Genomic DNA, 22923 nt, shown 5'->3' with positions numbered 1-22923 from the left:
ACGAATGCAACTGTAACTTATAAAGCTTACTTGATAAATTAACATCCTGCCAATAGTGATTTGAAAATTGTTTCTTGACTCTATTAGTAGAATTTTGAGGGAAGATAAAGTGAAGCACAAAAGACATTGCTGCCTTACTCATTTGAGTATCAAAGAGCTCTACATCCATTGCATGCTGTTGGGAAAGGTCAGTGATACTCTGAGACTTAGCTGAGGTTCTGATAGGAAGAATGTAGAGTAAACTCTATTTGAATACTAATGAAGAATTAAAGACCTGGAAATAAAAAATAAGGTTATGATATTAAAAAAAGTCAACCCAAAAATAGCTAATTCGATATAGGTGGTCTTTCAATGTTTTAATGTTATGTTTAATGTTATGCTGCTGTGAAAGAGTTTAATGTGATATAGTGTCATTTTCTCCAGAACACAGAGTTAAAGTAAATGCTTTTTTGAAGGGAGAATTTGACAATATATATTTTAGTGTATTCACTTCATGAGCCTTCTCTTGAACTGTTGCAGATGCTAACAAAGCAACTGGAGGTTTTAGGTTTAGCTGAGAAGCCTCAGCTGGTTACTCGCTTCCAGGAAGTTTTCCGGTCCATGTGGTCATTAAATGGTGATTCTGTCAGTAAAATATATGCAGGAACTGGAGCTCTTGAAGGAAAGGCTAAGGTAAAAGCACTTTTTAATAATAAACATTTAGCAGTATTTGAAGTGAGTGTTTCATTTTACCATGTTGTGAGGGTTTTCCTTTATCAAATGTATTTTTGTAAAAAAATAATGGTGTAATAAAAAAAAGATAAAATTGAATTAAAATAAAAAAGTCCCAATTAACAAACAGTGTTTCGGTAACATCTTTCCCAATTTGAATTTTCCCCCTATTCCTGGGTAGTACCCACTTTAGAGCCTGGAGAGGCTCAGAGAAGACCCACTGGTCAATTCACATTTCAGCATCAGAAGATATATGTTCAATCCACACTAGTTTCTTTGCATAGTTTGTTTCCTCTCTGGGCCGTTTCCTTCAATTGCATTAATTTCATCTAGCATATCAACTTTCAGTTGAACACATTGAAAGAAAGTAATAATTCTTGTGTTTACTCTGGTTGGTCTTGTCTTATTTCTTCTATTTACCATGTTAATTTGGCTAGATCAGGGGTCTCAAACATGTGGCCGCCTGCGGAGTTATTTGCTGCCGTCTGCCAAGCTCCCTACCCCCCTCGCCTCCTGGAGTTATTTCCTGTGGCCACCAAGGTCCCCTCCCCCACCGCCCCTTTTGGCCCCCAGCGCGCCACATCCCCGCTTCTTTGCCTACCTCCAGGCGCTTCCTGCCACCAAACTGCTGTTTGGCGGCACTTAGCACTTTCCAGGAGGGAGGGGGAGGAGCGGGGAGCCACGTGCTCGGGGGAGGAGGCGGAGAAGAGGCGGGGCAGAGGCGAGGATTTGGGGAAGAGGTTGGAATGGGGCAGGGAGGGGGCGGAGTTGGGGTGGGGACTTCGGGGAAGGGGTTGGAATGGGGGCAGGGTGGGGTGGGTATTTATATCTTTATATGAAAAGGTGTCAGTGATGCAGCCCTCGGGCTAATGTGCTAGTCCTCATGTGGCCCTCGTGGTGATTTGAGTTTGAGATCCCTGGGCTAGATCATAGTTCATGTTCCTTCAGCTGTACCTTTCTAGTTTTCTGGTTACCGGGAGGAAAAAAACAGCCAAACAACTCCTTTTCTAGTTTCCTCTGTCTTGTAATATGCAATTCTGTGCTGTTTCCCAGCATATTGTTCATTTTATTTCTTCAGCCTATTTTGTCCCAGTTAATACACAAGTTGTTCAAATACCTAATGCTATCTTTTTCTTTTCACAAATGTTTTTTTTTCTTTCTTTTTCTTATCCGGTGATATATAGCAAATGTTGCATCATAAAAATTATATCCTTCTCTTAATCCCTCCAATGTATCCTTTTTCACTCTCATGCAATTCTTCATGTACAAGAATACTCTTCTTTGTCTCTCAGATCTCCATTTCCATCTTCATAGTGTCATTAATATTTAGACCTTATTTAACTATTTTGTTTTTCCACCATACTTCAGTTAATCCATAATGTCAGAAATCCTGTGCACATGTAGCTGTCAATGGCAATAGGCTCCATAAAAATTAGTCAACTGATGGATCAGATTCTGCCTTTAGATTGGTACATGCAAGTCCCATTGATTTGGGAATTGTTTGTGTTCCTCTGAGGGTAGAATTCTATTTTCTGTGCTAGCAGTGTGAGCCAGACCCTGGAAACTTAAGGGTTTCTCCCTGTTTCCTGACTTTTTTTCTCTCCTTAGGGCTTATATGTTTGTTTGTTCAATTAAATTAATGCTTCCCTGTCATGCTTCTGATTATTTAGCATTTCATTCACTTTGCTGGTTTCTATTTAGGCACACTATATCTTGTTCCTGTTTGCAAGTTATAAATATTCCTTGTACAACTGTTAACCTTCTTTGCTAGTTCAAAAGTACTCTTTGGTCAGGTACAGCTCATTCTACCTGGAAAAGGTCCATCTGTTCTAAAAGAAACAGTAATACTCACAAAGCCCTGCAATATATGACATTATTTTTGGTAACACATCTAGATCCCGCATGAACTATCATCTGCTTCAGGGGCATATTGTTAATATACTTAAAAATATTGCTGGTAGGTTTCTATCCTAATTTCTCAAAGCTTGTTTGTAATCTGTATAGTTGTCATCTATATATAATTTTGATTCTTCCAGGTCCAAGAGTGCTTAAAAGTTTTTTAAAAAATCACATTTAAGATATGAAAAGATTCTACCTTTAAATTGAAATGTATAAATATACAGTATATTTATATATAGAAGAATCTAGCTTTAAGGACTATTGTATTCATTTACATCTAACACCTTAACTACTCTTTCTTTTGCTTTCTCTGGGTTCCTTTCAATTAATTGCCTGAAATGTGAATGGTGAGTGTTTTTTAGATCATGTCATACATTGTGTACATTGTCTGATAGAAAGTAAAACAGCCTCTTATTAAAAAAAAAAAAATACAGTAAAATAGTGAAGAAACTTTACCACAAGAACACTTCATCCAAAATTTTTAAAAACCATGATTCTGGTTAACTTCCTTCTAACCTTGACAACAGAATAGCTTTTTTTACTATTTTGTATTATGCTCAACAGACCTAAATAGTGGGATGATTTTGAGCTTTCTTAAAGCTTTGTTTTTAACTATTGTATGCACTGAAGTGTCCTTTACAAACAATTCAAGCCATAAATTTACAATTCTGTAGAGAATATAATCCCATGCAACATCCATGAAGAAATATAGTCTACATGCAGTACTGACTGTGCGTATACCACTGAATGAAATATCAGGCATTCATGATGTGATTATATCATCCTCTCATGTCAGCTGACTCGGGCTTGGGCTGTTTAATTGTGATGTAGATGTTCAGGCTCAGGCTCCAGCCTTAGCCCAAATGTGTCTGCTGCAATTAAACCGCCCCATAGTTAAACATAGATATTTCATAATATTAATTATGAATGCATATATTCGTGTGTGTGTGTGTGTATGTGTAATATATATATATATAATGTTTTGGTTTCATGTGCTTGTTCATCTCCCACTATTTGGGAAAAGCCCAAAATTCCATAGTGTGGTCTAAACATTGCACTGTGTGAGTTTTTTTTTTTTAAGACCAAGAACTTAGGTAAAACTAATGTTCTTCTCTCCTCTTTTACTGGAATAATTTGGTTATTAAATGTACCTTGACATCTCAGAATTGTCTTGTGACTTTTTTGCGGAAGGAAAAAAATGACATATTACAGTAAACCCAGAAGTTGGAGTTATTTTAGCATTTAAAGTAAATCAACTCACTGATTGTAAAAATTAGAAATTGAAATTTCAAAATATGTGAATCAGTGTTGCCAGTGTTTTATATTTCCAATGTAAAATATTTTATTATCTTCCTCCCTAACAGGCTGGAAAGCTGAAGGATGGTGCTCGTTCTGTGACCAGAACAATTCAAAATAACTTTTTTGATAGCTCCAAGCAGGAGGCCATTGATGTTTTGTTATTGGGGAATACCCTAAATAGTGATTTAGCAGATAAAGCACGGGCTCTCTTAACCACCAGCAGTTTACGTGGTATGTGTATTTCAGGATTTTACTCTATCTGATAACTCTTGTTGCTCATAAAATTACGCAGATTCTGTTTCTAAGCATTATTTAAAAGTATAAATGTCATATAATCTGCTTATTTAAAAATATAGATTCTTATGCTTTGCTAATATTGCCAGGCTACCCTGCAGTGATGGTTTCTGTGCTATTTATGTGGTGTGGCTAGATGTAGAGGTGGGATGGTACAAGGGATAAATATTTGTAAACTACATTTTTAGAAAATAACTAGCTTTGTCAGACAAGTACTGTACTTTTAATAGACAGCTTATAGATGTAATTATTTATCTCAAACTTTGTTTTATAGCAATTAGAAACCCAAGTCATTACATATCTAATTTGAGAAACCAAAATTCCTGGTTTAGTAAAACTTTCTACCTTATTTTTCCCAGTTGGGAGCTGGATGTCTTCATCTGACATGTCATATTCATAGTGAAGGGAATTCCCAGTATGAAAATATTTTCCCAATACATTTTGTTAAGGGTTTGGAAAAATCTCTTTACAGTCAAGTTTTATTTCAGAATACTAGTGTTTATCGCAATGTCAGTTTTCTAAGGCATTTCATTGAACAATTAAAGTAATGCAGAGATTAGGGGAAAATTAAAGTTATAACTCTGGATGGTTTATTTACTGCTTGAAGCCCTGAAAGTCTTCACCCCTCAGCCCCCTCTTTTTTGCCCTGGTTGACACACAACAAGACTCCGTATCATTGCAATCTTCCGTGCATCTGAGGAGTGTTAGATGAGTCTCCTAGAGCAATTCAGTGTCACTCTGAAACTGACTGAATGTTGTTCTGGATTGACTCTGCTCATTTCTTCTCAATCCCACTGCTGAATGCAAGCTGTCTGTTCAGTGCACATAGATGCTAGTAGCCCAAGGAACAAGAGAGTCCCTGTTCATCAAATGTGGATTATTTTGCATGATCATGCGGCCTATTAACAATAGGGTTACCTGGCCATCATGGAAAATCATTTTAAATTAAAGGGTTCACCAGGAATAGGAACATTAATTAATGACCATCGTAGAGCTTTTTAAACATCTAGATGCGAGTGTCAGGATTTTATAGCACACATAAAGATATGCTTGAACTGATAAAGCCAAAAAAATTGTTACAAAAGTTATATTTCAGAGCATAGTCTCATAGCACTACAGTTTTTAAAGCATAATTGTTTACTAATTTCTTCTTGTTTTCTTCTTGCTGCATCCATAGTTTCAGAGCAGTCGTTGCAATCAGGTATAGTATAGTAAATTAAGCCAGAAACATCTGAGTAATTATTGTTCTTCCCTAGCTTTCTCTTGGGTTCCTGCTTAAGAATTCACTCATTCTCTGTTTGTGTAATTTAAGCAAGAGACCAAATCTGCTTTGCCTTCAGATATTTTGGACTCTGCACTTATGTACCTACCACAAAGTTGGGGATGGTTGTGTAATAGGAGGAAAGCTGATGGGGAAAGGAGAAATAAAACATATTTAATTTGTTTGGGAGTGTGATGACAAATTTAATGGATATCTTTCAGAGACTGTTTCTTTCAAGTCGCAAAGGAATTTTTTTGGTTTTAGTCAAAACCAATATTTCAGCTAGGATAAGGAGTAATATACAATAGCAATATCTTTAGAACAGTCACAGTTTTAAGTACGGTAACTTAGGCTAACTTGCTTTTAGAGAATATCTCTTCTTACTGGTTTTGTGTTCTTGCACACAATTAACGAAGTTCAGAATGTGTAATAGGTAAAGATCTAATTGGTTACCCAGTCTCTCCACTATGTCAGGCACAACTTTGTTCTACATTACACTAAAGCATAGAACCCTACTGTTTAACAATAATATATTGTACTTAAATATATGATGTCTTTTATCTGAAGGATAAAACACAAAACATTTTACAAACATTAATTAACGTTTTACAAACATTAAGCCTCACAACTCCCTTCAGTATTATTCTTGTTTTACTGATGGGAAATCTGAGGCACAAGAGACATTCAGCACGTCCATACAGACACTTAGCGTACAGCAAGCTGGGAGGTAAACGTAGAGCGCACTAGCCTGCTGTGGATCCTGTTGCCATGTGGACCTCGCTATCATGCACTAAAAGTTTCCTAGTGGAATTTGACTTATTGATGAAGCAACTATAAGTCAAAGCACCCTATGGAACTTTTAGTGTATAGTATTCGGGTTCACATGGCCAGTAATGCGCAGCAGGCTAGTACGATGTAACTTCATACCCTAGCTGGCTCCACACTGAGTCTTTGTGTGGACGAGCCCTAAGTGACTTGCATAGTTTTACACAGTGAATCATTTGCAGAATATAAGAGAGAGGCAGAAAATATATTTATGGGAACTGAAGGTTCCAGTGGGTCTTGTAACTCTGCCCAGCCTCAAGAACCTGACCCTGGAGGTGGAAGTGTACGTACAGTCATCTTGTTCATTAACTACCTAAATGCAGTCGTCATGTTAGTATGTTGTACAAGACATGTTGTTGACTGGTACGATTATCATATAAAGTGCTTACTTATTTCTACCACAGTACTGTTTCTGCATGGAAGAAATATTGTGAATTAACTTGGGTATGCTACCCCTGAATATATAAACAGGTGATGTCTGTACTTCGGTAAAACACCCGTGGCTGGCCCGTGTCAGCTGACTCTGGCTCATGAGGCTTGGGCTATAAAATTGTAGTGTAAACATTCAGGCTTGGGCTGGAGCCTGGGCTCTGGGACACTATAAGGTGAATCATAGAATTGGAAGGGACCTCAGGAGGTCATCTAGTCCAACCCCCTGCTGAAAGCAGGACCAATTCCTAACTAAATCATCCCAGCCAGGTGGTAGGGTTCCAGACCCTGGGCTCCAGCCCAAGCCCAGTTGTCCACTCTGCAATTTTATAGCCCTGCAGCCCAAACCCCGTGAGCCCAAGTCACCTGACACTGGCCAGCTATGGGTATTTTATTGCAGTGTAGACATACCCTTAATGTTTAGTAGCAGTCAGTATTCTCCAGTGCTTGATACACAGACAACGGCCTACTACTGTTCCAAAGCTAATCCAGCTGCTCTTAATATATGGAGATATACCTATCTCATAGAACTGGAAGGGACCCTGAAAGGTCATCGAGTCCAGCCCCCTGCCTTCACTAGCAGGACCAAGTCCTGATTTTGCCCTAGATCCCTAAGTGACCCCCTCATGGATTGAATTCACAACCCTGGGTTTAGCAGGCCAATGCTCAAACCACTAAGCTATCCCTCCCCCGCTCCTGTGGCTGATTTGCACGGATAATGCATGGTAGGGGTCATTACAGTTGCACATGACTTTTTTCCCCTCTTTTTAAGAACTCAAATAAAATTTAAAAAAATCCACATTAAAAGAATGTTAAGGTTGCAAAATCAAGAACTCAACATTTAGGAAATGCAAGAATTAATGGATAGTAATGCAAAATGCTACTATATGTAAAGTACGGAATAAAGACCTGGTGCTGCAGCCGTTATATTGTCAAAACTCCCACTGACTTGGCCTGAGAGAGAACTACATAATCAAGCCCATGTCTTATCATTTAAATCACTAAAATACCTTGATTCATGGTTGTGATGGTTTGCCCGTAAATTAACAGATCAGAAGTTTTTAAAAATGTCCTTGTGGATTATGAAAGTAAGACTCTTTTGCAACATTCTGAGGAGAAGGAAGAGGGAACGCACAATAGTATATTTGATTGGGTAGGTGCAGGGAATAAAAAGGTTGGATTCTTTTTTTAATTTTTTTAAATCCTTAGATTGTAGTTGTTTTGAATGATTTGCTAGTACACTTCTACCCTGATATAACGTGACCCGATATAACACGAATTCAGATATAACGTGGTAAAGCAGTGCTCCAGGGGGACGGGGCTGCACACTCCGGCGGATCAAACCAAGTTCGATATAACGTGGTTTCACCTATAACACAGTAAGATTTTTTTGGCTCCCGAGGACAGCGTTCTGTCGTGGTAGAGGTGTATACTCATTTTTATCTGAAAGCCACTTTCTACTGTTGTGCAAGCAATATAAATATAATAAAGTTGTGCCATTCTTAATCTGTTGTATATATTATGAGACAATTTAGACCACTTCTTTAAAACAAATTACTCACCCGCAGAGATGTCAAACTTTTGTTGGACATTTATTTTGTACAACAATTTCTGGGCCTTAATCTTACAGGGCTTGATCCAACACCAGTTGAAGTCAGTGGCTTCAGTGGAGTATCCAGCTCCACATGCCCTTAGTCCCTTGGTGAGGAGAGATTGTAGACATAACCAGTGGAAGAGTCCATAGTATTGTTCAGCAGTGACCCTTTGGCCGCCTGGGGGGCATTGATAGGTAGAGCTGGGCAATTTTTTTTTATCAAACTCGTAAAAAATGTAGATTGGGTGATACCAAAACATTTTGAAGGCTCAAGTTGGTTTTGTCAAATTGTTTTGGTTGGGGGGTGAGGGGATTTCAAAAAATCCTTTAATTTTATTTTAATTAATTAAAAAGTCAATTTGAACCAAAAAACAGAAACATTTTATTTACAAAAAGTAAACACAAAACGTTTTTACTGTCAGTTTTAAAATGGTTTTTCAATTTTGTCCAAGTGAAAGTTTAGTTTGACCCAAAATTATTTTTTTATTTTTCGTAATTGCCAGCAAACCAAAAACATTTGTTGTTCACAGACCTCTTGACAGATTCTGCAAGGCATCCTATTGAACTATGCCTAGAGGATGGTGGCTGTTGCCTGAGGCTTTAAAATAATGAGGATTACAGGGATAGGATTTTTGGAAAGAACCCAGGATAACCCTAAAGAGAACTTAATCAAGAATTTATTGCTCTGTAGAGTAAATTATTTAAACAGTACTTAAATATTAAAAGCTTTTTGCTGGTAACTTATAGTTAAGCATGTAAACAGAGTACAATTGGAGCTTTAAACATGTAGGTTCCTTGCCTCCCCCCCCCCCCCCCCGACTTCCTATTAGCTTTGTGAGGTTTATTAGTGCTCATTGCAGCCACTTAACTTTTTATTTAGTATGTCTAAATGAGACCACTAAAACTCTCTTATTCCCCTTTTAAAATATCAAGTATATCTTAAATATTTTTAAAAAATAAAGAAGTAAAAAAAAATACTCTAAAATGTCTCCAGAACATACACTGCAGCTAAATTACTTTTTCTTTTCTGAGATATAATTTGAAAGGTAGCTACTGGGTTTGTGGAGTGATGGAATAAAAGACATTTTTATTGAATGGAGAAAAAAATGGAAGGAGATAATGTTGATAGGGAGCTATGAAAGATAATGGGTTCATTACATTTTTGGGGAACGAGAGGCACAATCTCACATTTTTTATTTGTTTTCCTTTTCATATATTTCAATTTAGGACAACAGTCATGTGGTTTAGAAATCTTTCTGGTTTAAAACATTGTTGATTTTATGCCTGTATTGAGCATGCTGCTAGCAATCTCCTGAAAAATTAAACCCCAGTCCTGTAAGAAGATATGCCAAAAGGGGCTCCTTGCAAAATCAAGGGCTAAGTGATCAAATATTTAATTTTGTGACACTTTTAAAAAGCTATGTAGTATCAGAGCACTGCTTTTTTAAAAATCTAAAATAGCCACTGTAAATAAGGATGCAAATTTGAGTTGAATAGATGAGAGAGAATTGTGGTACTTTTCCAAAATATGGCCACTTGTTACCACTTGCAGTAGGTTGTGCAGATGTTCAGAATATGACCGTGCATACATTGATGGGTTCCTTTGGTTGGTCTCATCCTCTTTGGGGTTTGGATACTCTCATTGGCTCTGCTAAGCTTCTTGGGCCTGGTTTTCCTTCAGAGAGTCTCAGATGTTTTGCTTGGCTTCCCTTCAGTGGGATTTGGATACTTCTCTGGCATCTGTTGGGCTCCTTAACTTGGCTTTTCCTTGATGGGGTATGGATGTTCCACTAGTCTCTGTTTGGCTCCCCCTAGGTGAGCTCAAATACCTAAAGCTCCATTCCTCCCTCTGGTTTGTTGGCCCCCACAGCCCAGGTTGGGGAAGGAAATCTGTGGTATTCTCCCAAGTACCACCCGTCTGTAGTACCCAGAGGAGATGTCAGTTAAGTACATTGGGCACATCTTGCATAATGGTGATCATCCCTCTTCTTTCTTAATGTTTTAATCAGCAGTGAAATAGTTAAACTCTATAAACTATATTGGTTTACACTCCATTGACATTTTGAAGATTTTCTTCCAAACTATAAGGGCTAGACATTTACTGAGGGTTGTTTTTTTTTCTCTCCCAATTTGAAAGCTGAGATTCTGGAACAAAGATGGTAGCTTAAAAAGTAAACCAGTACTAGCTTGCCAAACTGGCATGAGCTGACCTAGTCCGATCTCTGAATAAATATATTGTGATCAGTTGCCCACTGTTTCTCAATGGAGTACAAGGCTAAGGGAAAAATACAATCAGGCTGTTTGCTTTTTGTAATTTTGATAGCACACATGCACCAGGATGATGGTGTTACAAATATGTAAAATAACTATTAGTTGGTAAAGCATAATGCACATAAGACTTGCTGTTAATCTATTGCATTTTTTTCTCACTGTGGTTAAAGGAAAACTGCAATGTTAATATAAAAGTATTTGGATCTTTAATCTAATTAGAGAGAGGTATTGTTCACTCTAAAAGTGTATCTTCATATATAATCTAACAGGAAGCTGTCACATTACTGATATATGTAAGAAACTTAGTCCCCCAATACCGTGGTATAAGAGCATCTCACTGTCACGCTGTCAGGAGTGGCTCACGACGATAAGTGCCAACTTCAGGGAGACTGTCAAAAAATAGAGCAGACACCCCAAACTGGCTCTTCTGTTCTATAATTCGATTTCCCCCAATCCAGTAAGAAGTGTAAACTCCTAAACAGTCTTACCAAGGAGTCACAGACAGTCCCCATGGGCATTCGAGTATATCTTGCCACCCAGGACTATGTTATAGATGGTCACTTTACACCAAAAATCACAGTAGTGTTATAGTTACTCCCAGTCCCAAAGGACCGGTCAATTACCCCAGGTTGTTTGTTCTCAGATCTCTTCCCAAAGACAATGTCTATAGCCAGTCCTGTTATAAATTAAGGTTTATTAACTAGGAAAATAAATAAGTTATTTACAAGGTTAAAACAGAAAACATACACACAAATAAGTTAGTCTTAGATTTTAAAAGATAATATGAGCTGCTGTAGTAATCAGCTCCATATATCCTTTACGGCTGACCCATGCCAAGCACTATGGGGGTCTCTTGATTATGTTTAGGAATCTTTGCCCCTCAGAGTCCAGACAGCGTGAAGATCCCAGTTTCTCCAAGTCCTAGACTAGTGCCCTTACCCATTGGTGAAACTTTCCTCGTCTGATACAGAGTTGGAATTTGGGAATTCATCTCCCATTTTTCTTTCTCTCTCTCTCTCTCTCTCTCTCTCTCTCAGATTTGTAAATTTCTATTACTGTGTATGATTAATTTATAAGTGTCTAACCAAAATAAACAATTCTATTAAAATGATAGGTAAGATAAACTATTTGTATAGATTTATTTATTTAAACTCTCCACATTTAATCAGTGATACAAATTAACAAACCTGAATGTCATCTTTTGTGAGCATTTAAACAGGAACTGAATTTCATTTATTAATCAACATAATCAGAGAGGACTTCATGTTGGCATGAATCATTAAAAATGTTGATTTCCACTGAGACAAATCATTCAGATTAGAGACAGTGCAACAGTGATAATTTTCTAAACAGTTTTAGAAATATCTATCTTTATGTATTTTCTTTCTTAGAAAAGTTAAGAATTTAACTCTAAAACATTATAAATTACTCCAGTTTTGCTTTGTCGGCATCCTGCCCAGACAAGTAACATTCTTATTTTCCATTGTGAAGTACATCACTCTTTCAATACACTGCAGTTTGCTTTCAAAGCTGATAATTTTCTGCATGCATGTGCATGGATTAGTTGCATTTTGTTTTAAGAAGAGAAATGTGTCTTCTAGGATCTTGTTCTGTTGAATTTTGTGAAAGTCTTCTTAGGCTGGCTAATGCATTTTTTTAAACCTTTTTTATAGCATCTGTAAAAACGCTAAAGGGTATGTGTGAAAATTTTTATAAGTATTCAAAGCCCAAAAAAATTCGAGTATGTGTTGGAACATGGAATGTCAATGGTGGGAAGCAATTTCGAAGCATTGCATTTAAAAATCAAACACTCACTGACTGGCTTCTAGATGCACCAAAGTTAGCTGGTATCCATGAATTCCAAGGTAGGATATATATTCTCTTGATTTGCTTGAAACCTTTTGGTCATTAGAAATAAAAATTGGGATACAAGGTCTTGATTATAAAGATAATTGTGAAGAACAAATAGCATTTTTTTAATACTTAAATGCAGATCGAAGAAGCAAACCTATTGACATATTTGCCATTGGATTTGAAGAAATGGTTGAGTTAAATGCAGGAAACATTGTGAATGCAAGGTAAGTGGTATCATTATATACAAATATTGTTCATCTGGTACAAGTATAAAGTTGCAAGTTTTAGTAAATATTACATTACATCTTAGGAAAATTATAGCATTTTATAACACCTGTGATTAATTTAAATAACTTTGGTAGAGAACAATCTTCCAAAAGACGTGTACTTTCCCCCCCAAAAAATGGAAAGCAGTGACCACTAGGCCAAATCCAATATGCTCTCACAGATCCAAATAGTCAATACAAGTACATATCTAGAATTGTACTCTCACCAGCCCTAAGACTTTTTCTTCCTATAGTGCTGTTGAGGCAGTTTTATCCCAGAAAAATTATTCTTCTTTCAGAGTTTTTGTACATTCCCACTTCTGGGACAGCAGCTCCTAATGTGAGCATGTGGAACCCTCTTTCGAAGCACTGTCAGAGGGGGTGCGAGGACACTAGGCAGGACGTATGTCAGATGCTCTATTTTATACAAGAAAGCACATTCCTTCAGCCTGGCTGTTTCTTCACCACGGCAGAGAGCAGAAGGGACTCTTGGTCATGTCCTGGGCTATTCCTAGTTTGCATTTAGCTATTTTATTTCTTGTATATAGTTTTCCTAGTGTAGGTTAGTAGGGAATTATATTTTTCCAAGTTCTTTGAGTTCTCCCCAGCACTGGGACTATGGTCGTCAGCATGGACGCTAAAAAGAGTTTTAAGAAGTGCACGTTATGCCCACCTTCAATCCCAGAATCAGCTGCACATGTTCACTGCCTTGGATAGTCACACTCTATTGCATGATAGGTTGATGAGTAAAGTCAGAACTGGGATTGATAGCAGCCATCACCACCCTCGACAACAGCCTGTTCTCTTATAGAATCATAGAATATCAGGGTTAGAAGGGACCTCAGGAGGTCCTCTACCCCAACCCCCTGCTCAAAGTACGACCAATCCCCAGATGGATTTTTGCCCCAAATCCCTAAATGGCCCCCACAAGGATTGAACTCACAGCCCTGGGTTTAGCAGCCAATGTTCAAACCACTGAGCTATCCCTCCCTCTAGGTCTTCCAATGAACTGGAAGAAATTCCTCTTTGACTCACTCTGAGGATAATGTTTCTTGGTGTAATGCTGGCCTTATCACAAGCCAAAACATTCCTTCTGGAAACGGATTCCTCTGCATCCAGCAGGCCCGTGTCATTCTGAAAAGGTTTCCAAAGCAGACCATTTGCTTCTTTCGAAGCCTCCTGGAGCCAGTGGCATTGACACATGTCATTTCTATCACCGGCTGCATGTGAGACTTCTGCAGCATTGGGTAACTCAACTCCATGCCCCAAATAGAGACAGGCTGGAAAGGAGGCTCACTGTCTTGATGCAAGTGCTGTTGCGGTTGAACTGGTGGGAGTTCAGGGACGGTGTTCTCTGAGGATTGTCTTCCTTTTTCCACCTGTGATTCTAGATTAGGTGAAGCAGATAGTTTGAAGGACCCTCTGCCTGTTCCTTGAAAGTCCATCAAACAACTATATCTGCATGTCACCAGCATGTTAAAAGGAACATTGAGTTTCTCACCTTACAGCTGTCAGATTCTTAAGGGAACTTGTTAGTTGCCTTTCCTCCTACAAAGGAATCTTCCACTTCTTGGGACTAGAATCTATTTCTAACGAGGCGATGGAGCCTCCCAAGAACAACTTTCCTTAAAGACAGCTTTCATTTGTTGCCATTACCTCAGCAAGGAGAGTTAGTGAGCTAAGAGCTCTAATGGCTAGTCTACTGTAAGTAGTAGTCTACAAAGATGAAGTGGTATCTTCCCTTCACTTTTTCAAAGTCCTTCCCATCCTGTGTTCTTCCTTAGACTCCATTCACAGCTTTTACCCTGAGAACACAAAATCCTTTGGAAAGTCAAACAGGTTACTTTCAGCAGATGAGGAAAGATGCGACGGAGAATTTACCTCAATCCAGAAACTGTTCTAGTGAATTAGGAAGCACATAAGCTCTTTTACAATATAACTAGAGTGCTAGTGCCTGCAGGATTAAGGGTCCACTGCATATGGCAACTGCTGCCTCCAGGGCTTTTTTAGGCATCTTCCAACATTGGAGGTTGGTAGGGCAGCAACTTGGAATTTAGTATATACCTTCAACATGTATTATTCCACAGACTTGACATCATGCTCCAGTGCCCATTTTGGGATAGTGGTGCTACAGTCCATATTTCACTAAGAACTCCTTGCCCACTGTTCATCACAGAGTGCACAGCCTAGAAGTTTAAAAAAAAAAGTTATTTACCAGTTACCAGTAACTGCTGCTCTTTGAGAGCTGCCTCTGTGCATTCGCATTTCTTGCCCATCTTCATCTCTAGCTTGGAGTTCTACAAGTCATCACTACTTGTGGTTCAGGAGAAGGAACTGAGGCAGTTTAGGGGTGGGATGTGAGTGACTAGGGTATCTGATGTAAGATGTCATGCAAGAGTGATTGTGCCCTCCTCAATGGACATGGCTTTAAAAGAGGGTTCCGTATGATCTCTTCTAGAAGCATTATAATCTCTATTTCTGTTCAGTTGGCTACTACAGCATTGGGTTTGTGTTGCATCTGGAATGAGAGCCAAGGTTTTTGGTTGCATAAAGAAAACGCTTTCCAGTCATTGCCTCGAGGGGGAAAGCAGTTAAACTGAAGTAAATGGAGTAACCGCACATTTACAGTAGTGTAGCTGAGTTCAGAATCGGACATGGTGCTCTGTACTCACTGTTGCAAATTGTTAGGCAGTGATTACCCAGTACAATTTCTGTGTCTGGGATTTGTTTGATCCTTTCTTGGACCATTTGGTTGCTGACAAATAAAAAGAGAGCGACATCATTATGCAGGTCCAGAATGTGCCTTATCATTATTTTTAGGCAATGTGAGATGTATTTGATACAGTAACTCCTCACTTAAAGTCGTCCTGGTTAACGTTGTTTTGTTACGTTGTTGATCAATTAAAGAACATGCTCATTTAAAGTTGTGCAATGCTCCCTTATAATGTTGTTTGGCAATTGCCTGCTTTGTCCACTGCTTGCAGAAAGAGTAGCCCATTGGAGCTAGCTGGTGGGGGGCTTGGAACCAGGGTGGCCTACTGGACTTGCACTTTGCCTCCCCCTCATTCTGTACAAAATGTAGCTGCAAATGTCATCCACTTTGTTCACCGCTGTAACCATGTCTAATCAGTATTCAAATCCCTTCATTATTTCCCACATCAAGTTACATTTCTTGTCCTGCCCTTCAAGACCATTGACAATCTCTCTTTTGCCTACTTCATTGTTTTATACAATATCCTTTAAATGCAACACACTGTAGATATGTAGGTGTCTTTTTTTTTTTTTTTAACTGCTTTTTTATCACACTGGTAGCACAACCAATCAGAAGCTGTGGGCTGCTGAACTGCAGAAGACCATCTCAAGAGATAACAAATATGTGCTGCTGGCTTCTGAGCAATTGGTGGGCGTCTGTCTCTTTGTATTCATCAGACCCCAGCATGCTCCTTTTATCAGGTCAGTGAGCAGACAACTATACTAAAATTGGTATGCTTGCCAGACTGCTTTATGCTGCAAAATAAAACCCAACACAAGTGGTTTGCAAAGTGTGTGTATGGCTTGACACCAGCACTTAAGAAAAGCTGTTGCATTTCCTGTTAAAAGTAGTTGCTTAAATGCTGTAATCTTAAATTTGGAAATCTTGTACCTTGCCTGTAAGACTTGGAAAGCATCCTTATATCCATGCCTTATCTGCTCAAAAACAGTTGATGTCTTTAAAACACTGTATTGCAATGCGATGATCATATTACTGATGATGAAATGATGTAAACATCCAACACCCTGTCATTATTTTGTACTTCTCCAGTTTCATTCAGTGACCGTTAGAGCCCTTTTTGAATGTCACTACTGGCTGCTAAATTTTGTCATTAATTTAAGGTTTAATAGTAAACATTTACATTATTTTTTAGGGATGTTGCTGTTGATACTGTAAAGACTGGTATGGGAGGAGCTACTGGCAATAAAGGTGCAGTAGCAATTCGAATGTTGTTTCATACGTCCAGTCTTTGCTTTGTCTGTAGTCACTTTGCTGCAGGGCAATCACAAGTCAAAGAGAGAAACGAAGACTACATAGAAATAGCCCGAAAACTCAGTTTCCCAATGGTAAGCAACAATGCTGTTCAGATTCCATAATAAAAGAAAAATCCTTAAGGCCATTAGGGCAGCTGCTGAGAGTGTGTGATACTTTAATTTTTAAAATGAGTCTAACAAAGATAATCTGCTAACAATCCAAGAGCATTACTCCTAAAACTTTAGCATGGTGTACTCTGCCTTACATCCTACAGAAATTTTAAACATAAAGTAAATAGTTGGAAATTTGAACAAATTGAAAAATGTTTTGTTGAATTCTAAGCTGTAAAAAAAAAAAAAAAAAATCCAAGCTGTGAAAAATCCAAGCTGTGATCACTAATTATAGTTTAGATTTATAACTGTGCCTACTACTTAGTATTAGTATCATGCCCAAATTAGCCTTCGCTAGTTTTCTGTGGCATTGTTTGAAGAGAGGGTTCCTTCCCCTTCAGCTTTCTCCTATTTCAGCCATATGAGATGGTCATGTTTCATTTTCTCTACAAGATGCTCAAACATGTATTGTCTCCACTGACAATTTCCAAGACCTGAATCAGGTTGTCTTAAATTGAAAGCAGACTAGATTGGCAAATTATATAAAGAGAGTGGGGAAAAATCAAACTCCAAAAAGAGAGGTACAAAAGAGACTCACCTAGTTTATTATTTGCTAGATTGGCCCCTGGCTTTGTTACAAAATATTGTTTGACACCTAACGATCTTTCATTGCTGAAAAGTCTACAATCTACCCTGAACAGCAAAGCTGCCTTTCTCTCAGCATATCATCTTAGTATGCCAAATGATACCAGAGAAGTGGCTCTTTGTTCTTCTTAAAAACCCTTTTGTGAGGCAGAGTTCAGGTTTCTCATTATAGCACCTTTTGAAACCAGAGCAGAATGAGCAAATCTGTTAAAATCCGGTTCAGATAACTCTTGCATAAATATGACTGTCATCTCATGAAATATTTTTTTCTTTCATTCATGTTCTGCACATGAGACTGTGTGTCTGGTTATCATATGGCTCCATCCAGATGATTAGTATCCACAAATGTGTGTTTCACCCACCCCACCAGAAAACACATATGCAGCTAGAAATTACATTGATTTTTAAGATTGAAAAGGCTCATAAAGTATTACTCACGCATCTAGATGTAGATTTCTGTCACATGGTTGTTTTTAATTTCAATGTGTATTTATTTTTCAGGGAAGGCTCCTCTTTTCCCATGACTATATATTTTGGTGTGGCGATTTTAATTATCGTATAGATCTTCCTAATGAGGAAGTGAAGGAGTTAATTCGCCAGCAGAATTGGGATTCCCTTATTACAGGAGATCAACTTGTCAACCAGAAAAATGCTGGACAGGTAACTCTTTAGAAAATGTTGCATTTAAGAGACCTTTATTTTTCATACTGTAACTCTTATTAAAGCCACTTCATGGTGGGGTACTTGTGCAAGATTGTTTCTGCATTGCATTGTTAACTTGTCACTTTTGTCCAGTCACCAGTCTGGAATAGGGTGCAGTGGAAAAACAATCAGTAGGATGTTTGTATCAGTTGCTCTGAAAAAATAGTTAGTAGTGCAACTACAATGACTAGCTATGAGAATGAGATTTTTGATGTCCCTTATAAAAGAGAAACTTCATTGTCATCCAGTGAATAGTGTTTGGAGCATATTAAAGAGAAAACAGTAAAGGTTATCAAATGCAGTTGTCACAGCACTGGATTTTTAAAAGAGAGCATAGTAAAGACTTTTTTTTGGTAACACCACTTGTCACATTCAAATTATGTTAATAGAATGAAAATATTTGCTATCACCTACTTATTAACGAGCAAATAGACACTGATAGCAGCTTCAAATCAAAGCATGTCTTTATTTAGGAACAAAAAGATTTTAGGGGGTTTATTGTAGCAAGGCTTCTGACATCAACTTTTTTTAGCATGTCATAGTTAAATGGACACTGGCAATGTAAAAATCATACTCCTGTGTGAAAGTGTTTTATCCCAATTGTTAAAGTATCAATGCATACTATAGTTGAAACGTTAGAGACAAATATTTTTTCTATTTTTTTAGTTTATTTTGTGTGCTTGGCAACACTGTATTTATAAGTAGTTTCTCCTTTACCGGAGTTAGCTTTCCCTTATTTGTATAGGTCTTTCACACAGCAACAGTGGAGAGAGAAACATTTTATAAAGGAATATTATAAAAACAAAAATCCTCAGGGAAATTTAAAGGTGTGCAAAGTAGCAGAAACTATTTAAATTAGGCTTTGTTTTGTTTTTTTAAATTAACTAGATTTCAAGTTGATTGTGTCCCTTCAAAACAAGAAAAGCAGGCAAATGCTGTATTTATGAGGTCAGCCTTTGGCTAGGGGATCAAAGTTAGATACATATCTCAGGGTTCCTTTAATTTTATTGAGATTGCCAAACGCAAAACCAAGTTCAAAGTAGCAGTTGACGCAGAGTTCTTGCTTATGTAGCATACATTTCACCAGTGAGAAAGCTTCTCTGCCTTTTAGGGAAGCAGACTAATTGGTCTTACTTGTTATTGGGGAGAATTTCAAAAGTGCCTAAGAGATTTAGTGATGTTTAATAGGACCTATGCTCCTAAATTCTATAGGCACTCTTGACAGATTTCGCAGAATTCTCAGAATTTCTCAGATTTTTGTGCTTTGATCAATAATACAACAGCATTATCTTCTTTTGCACTTACTGTACTTCTGCTCTTCCATGTCTCTTCCCTTTAGACATTTTTAAGACATTTTTGTTTTTAGTAACTTGTTGGGAGACATTGATGGGATGCATCTTCTGTCCAGGCAAGCACCTCTGATGTAAACATTTCTGCTTAGAAATATAGATGTTGCTATAGTGGAATAGACCAATCTATGTAGATCAGTGTCTAGTCCTAGTATTTGTTCATACAGCGCCGACAAAGTGCAACACAAGGATGTGATTTGTAGAATGCGCTAGCATGTTGTGTTCTAATTGTCCCATATAGACCCTGCTGGCACACTCTCTAAAACAGGGGTCTCAAACTCAAATGACCATGAGGGCCGCATGAGGACTAGTGCATTGGCCTGAGGGCCGCATCACTGACACCCACCCCTTGCTGCCCCTGCCCCCACTCCACCCCTTCCATGAGGCCCCTTCCCTGCCCTGACCCTTTCCTGCCCCCAGGGGGTACTGGAGGGTGCGGGGTGTGATGGGGGCTCAGGGCAGGGAGTTGAGGTGCAGGAGGTGTGCAGGGTACGGCAGGGGGCTCAGGGAATTGGGGTGTGGGGTACAGGAGGGGTGAGGGGTGCTGCAGGGGGTTGGGGTGCAGGGTGTGGCAGGGGGCTCAGGGCAGGGGGTTGGGGTGCAGGAGGGGTGCGGGGTGTGATGGGGGCTCAGGGCAGGGAGTTGAGGTGCAGGAGGTGTGCAGGGTACGGCGGGGGCTCAGGGCAGGGAATTGGGGTGTGGGGTGCAGGAGGGGTGAGGGGTGCAGCAGGGAGTTGGGGTGCAGGGTGTGGCAGAGGGCTCAGGGCAGAGAGTTGGGGTTCCAGAGGGGTGAGGGGTGCAGCAAGGGGTTGGGGTGCAGGGTGTGGCAGGGGGCTCAGGGCAGAGAGTTGGGGTTCAGGAGGGGTGCAGCAGGGGGGTTGGGGTGTAGGGTGTGGCACGGGGCTCAGGGCAGGGAGTTGGGATGTGGGAGGATGTGGCAGGGGGCTCCGAACAGTGGGGTGTGGAGTGTGGGCTCCGGCCCGGCGCCGCCGCTTACCTAGAGCGGCTCCGGGGTGGCAGCACTGAACACCGTGACCAGGGCAGGCTCCCTGCCTGCCCGCCCGCCCTGGCCCCGCTCAGCCGCTTCCTGGTGCGGAGCAGAGCGGGAGTCCTGGGGGGGGGGGGGCACCATGTGCTGCTCTTGCTCCTCCAGGTACCTCCCCCAAAGCTCCCATTGACCGCGGTTCCCCGTTCCCAGCCAATGGGAGCTGCGGGGGGCAGTGCCTGGAAGCGAGAGCATGGAGCCCTCTGCTGTTTTCCCCCCACCCCCGCCCGGGGCTGCAGGAACGTAGTTCCAGCTGCTTCAGGGAGTGGTGCGGGGCTCGCGGCGCCACAGCGTAGGCGGGAGGGCGTGGGGAGCTTGGCGGGCTGTACGAAAGAACCCCGCAGGCCGCATGCAGCCCGCATGTTTGAGACCCCTGCTCTAAAAGGTACCTAGTTCACACTGAGGTAGTTCTATTTCATACCGGACTACATTATTGCAAACTACATACCTTTTTAGACAGTGCCAGCAGAGTCTACATGGGCAGTTAGAGCGCAGCACATTAGTGGCTTTACGAATCACACCCCTCTGGTATGCTTTGCTGTGCCATATAGACAAATGCTTAGACGATGGCTGATGCAGGATGCATTCAAAAGTTAGAATATGAAGATGGATTCACATTCTTCTGAGAGACACGCTTGGGCTCATGTTTTTCCTACTGTTGAAAGAAGACAGAATTTTGATTAGTTTCAGGAAGTTTTCCACAATGATTTCCCATTTTTGTCTTTTAATATAACTCAGAATGTCTTTGTTTATGCAGATCTTTAGGGGATTTTTAGAGGGAAAGATAACTTTTGCACCTACATACAAATATGACTTGTTTTCTGATGACTATGACACCAGTGAAAAATGTCGCACACCAGCATGGACAGATCGGATTCTTTGGAGAAGAAGAAAATGGCCATTTGACAGATCAGGTTTGAGAGTTTACATAAGTTTAATTCAATATGAATTTAAATTACTTATAGTAGCTTTCCAGCAGTATTCATAATTCCTAAAATGTTTCGGGATTACTGCTGAATTCACACCAGAAAAAAGTAATTGTTCATTTTGTTAGATCGTTTCAACAAGAAAGTATACATAGCCCTCGCTCTTCTTTACATGCGTGCCTTTGTTTTTTGTGTGCAGTGTTCTAATGTTGCATGGCAGTAGCCAGAGTTCAACTCAGTAGCCAGAGTTAATTTGTGTAAAGTAAAAGAGCCTCCAATTTTCCCCATCCTGTTTTTGGTTTGGTTTAATATCTAGATTTTTTTTTTTTAAGCCTGTCCATGCGGTCATTCTTGTTTTTTGTTTTCTTTTATGCTTATTATAGCTGAAGACCTGGATCTTCTGAATGCTAGTTTTCAGGATGAAAGTAATATCCTTTACACATGGAATCCTGGTACTTTATTGCACTATGGAAGAGCAGAGCTGAAAACATCTGATCATAGGTTTAAACTTTACTTTCTGTATTACTCTTTAACCATCTAAAATGTAATGCTTTTGCTTTATTATTGTGTTCCTCAGGCACTCTGTTTTCTAACTTTTCATATATATGTATGTATATTTCTTTAAGGCCTGTTGTTGCATTGATTGACATAGATATATTTGAAGTTGAGGCAGAAGAGAGACAGAAAATTTATAAGGAGGTGATTGCTGTGCAGGGACCGCCTGATGGCACTGTAATGGTCTCCATCAAAAGCTCTTCACCAGAAGAAAACTATTTTGATGATAACTTGATTGATGAACTTCTTCAGAAGTTTGCAGCCTATGGTGAAGTTATACTTATAAGGTTAGAACACTTCTATTTACCATTTAACCAATACTCTTTATTATTATTTATCAACTTTCTTATCAACTTTCTAAACTGACTTTTTTAGGATGCATTTGTGTTCTTATTTACTTCATTGTTTGAATTTAGACTTTTTCTCAATTCTGTCTGTTTAAATTGTGGCCAATGATGAGAGCAATCAATATTAGTGGGTTTTTTTTATAAAGTGCCTTATTCCATTCTCCATCCAGAATGGGTGAAAAAAACTGTAAAGCAAAAAATTGGTAGTGGGTTCTATTTTTTACCCCTCCCTTAAACTTAATTTCAAAATATTAACCTTTTGGAAACTAATTTGGTATCTGGCCAGTGGAGGGTGGGCCATATCATGACTTGGGAGAGGAATTTAAATATGCGCCTAGATAGGCTCTGTGCAGGAAAACTTCCCAGCAGCCAAGGGGAAATAGATGGGGACATTGGTGTGCATAGAAGGACCTAAGAAAGGAGAAAAGAGCTCTTGCTGAGTGGCATGGAAGAAGGAATAGAGATTTGTGGTGATTTTATTGCATTATGCTAAGAACAATTCCATTCATCTTCAGTGTTCAAAGGGTTGAAAAGA

General features: G+C 39.3%; 1 protein-coding gene across 15 annotated transcripts in view; it reads left to right on the top strand.

Moving 5' to 3' along the window:
• Window positions 1–22923, top strand: part of SYNJ1 (synaptojanin 1) — a 118659-nt gene that overhangs the window by 44487 nt on the left and 51249 nt on the right. For 8 of the 15 annotated variants that reach the window (XM_065577027.1, XM_065577018.1, XM_065577005.1 and 5 more), the window contains exons 11-21: window positions 520–672; window positions 3975–4140; window positions 5381–5404; window positions 12257–12448; window positions 12577–12661; window positions 16016–16156; window positions 16609–16801; window positions 17966–18124; window positions 21318–21474; window positions 21870–21987; window positions 22113–22328. In XM_065577027.1, coding sequence (XP_065433099.1) covers window positions 520–672; window positions 3975–4140; window positions 5381–5404; window positions 12257–12448; window positions 12577–12661; window positions 16016–16156; window positions 16609–16801; window positions 17966–18124; window positions 21318–21474; window positions 21870–21987; window positions 22113–22328 — 1604 coding nt within the window. The remainder of the gene's footprint in view (window positions 1–519; window positions 673–3974; window positions 4141–5380; window positions 5405–12256; window positions 12449–12576; window positions 12662–16015; window positions 16157–16608; window positions 16802–17965; window positions 18125–21317; window positions 21475–21869; window positions 21988–22112; window positions 22329–22923) is intronic. The other 7 variants (XM_065577052.1, XM_065577041.1, XM_065577032.1 and 4 more) reach the window with 2 other exon arrangements.

Source organism: Chrysemys picta, chromosome 1 (assembly GCF_011386835.1).
Source record: "Chrysemys picta bellii isolate R12L10 chromosome 1, ASM1138683v2, whole genome shotgun sequence".
NCBI classification, from domain to species: domain Eukaryota; kingdom Metazoa; phylum Chordata; order Testudines; family Emydidae; genus Chrysemys; species Chrysemys picta.
Note: the sequence above shows the minus strand (reverse complement) of the source record. Positions and strands in the feature narration are given on the sequence as shown.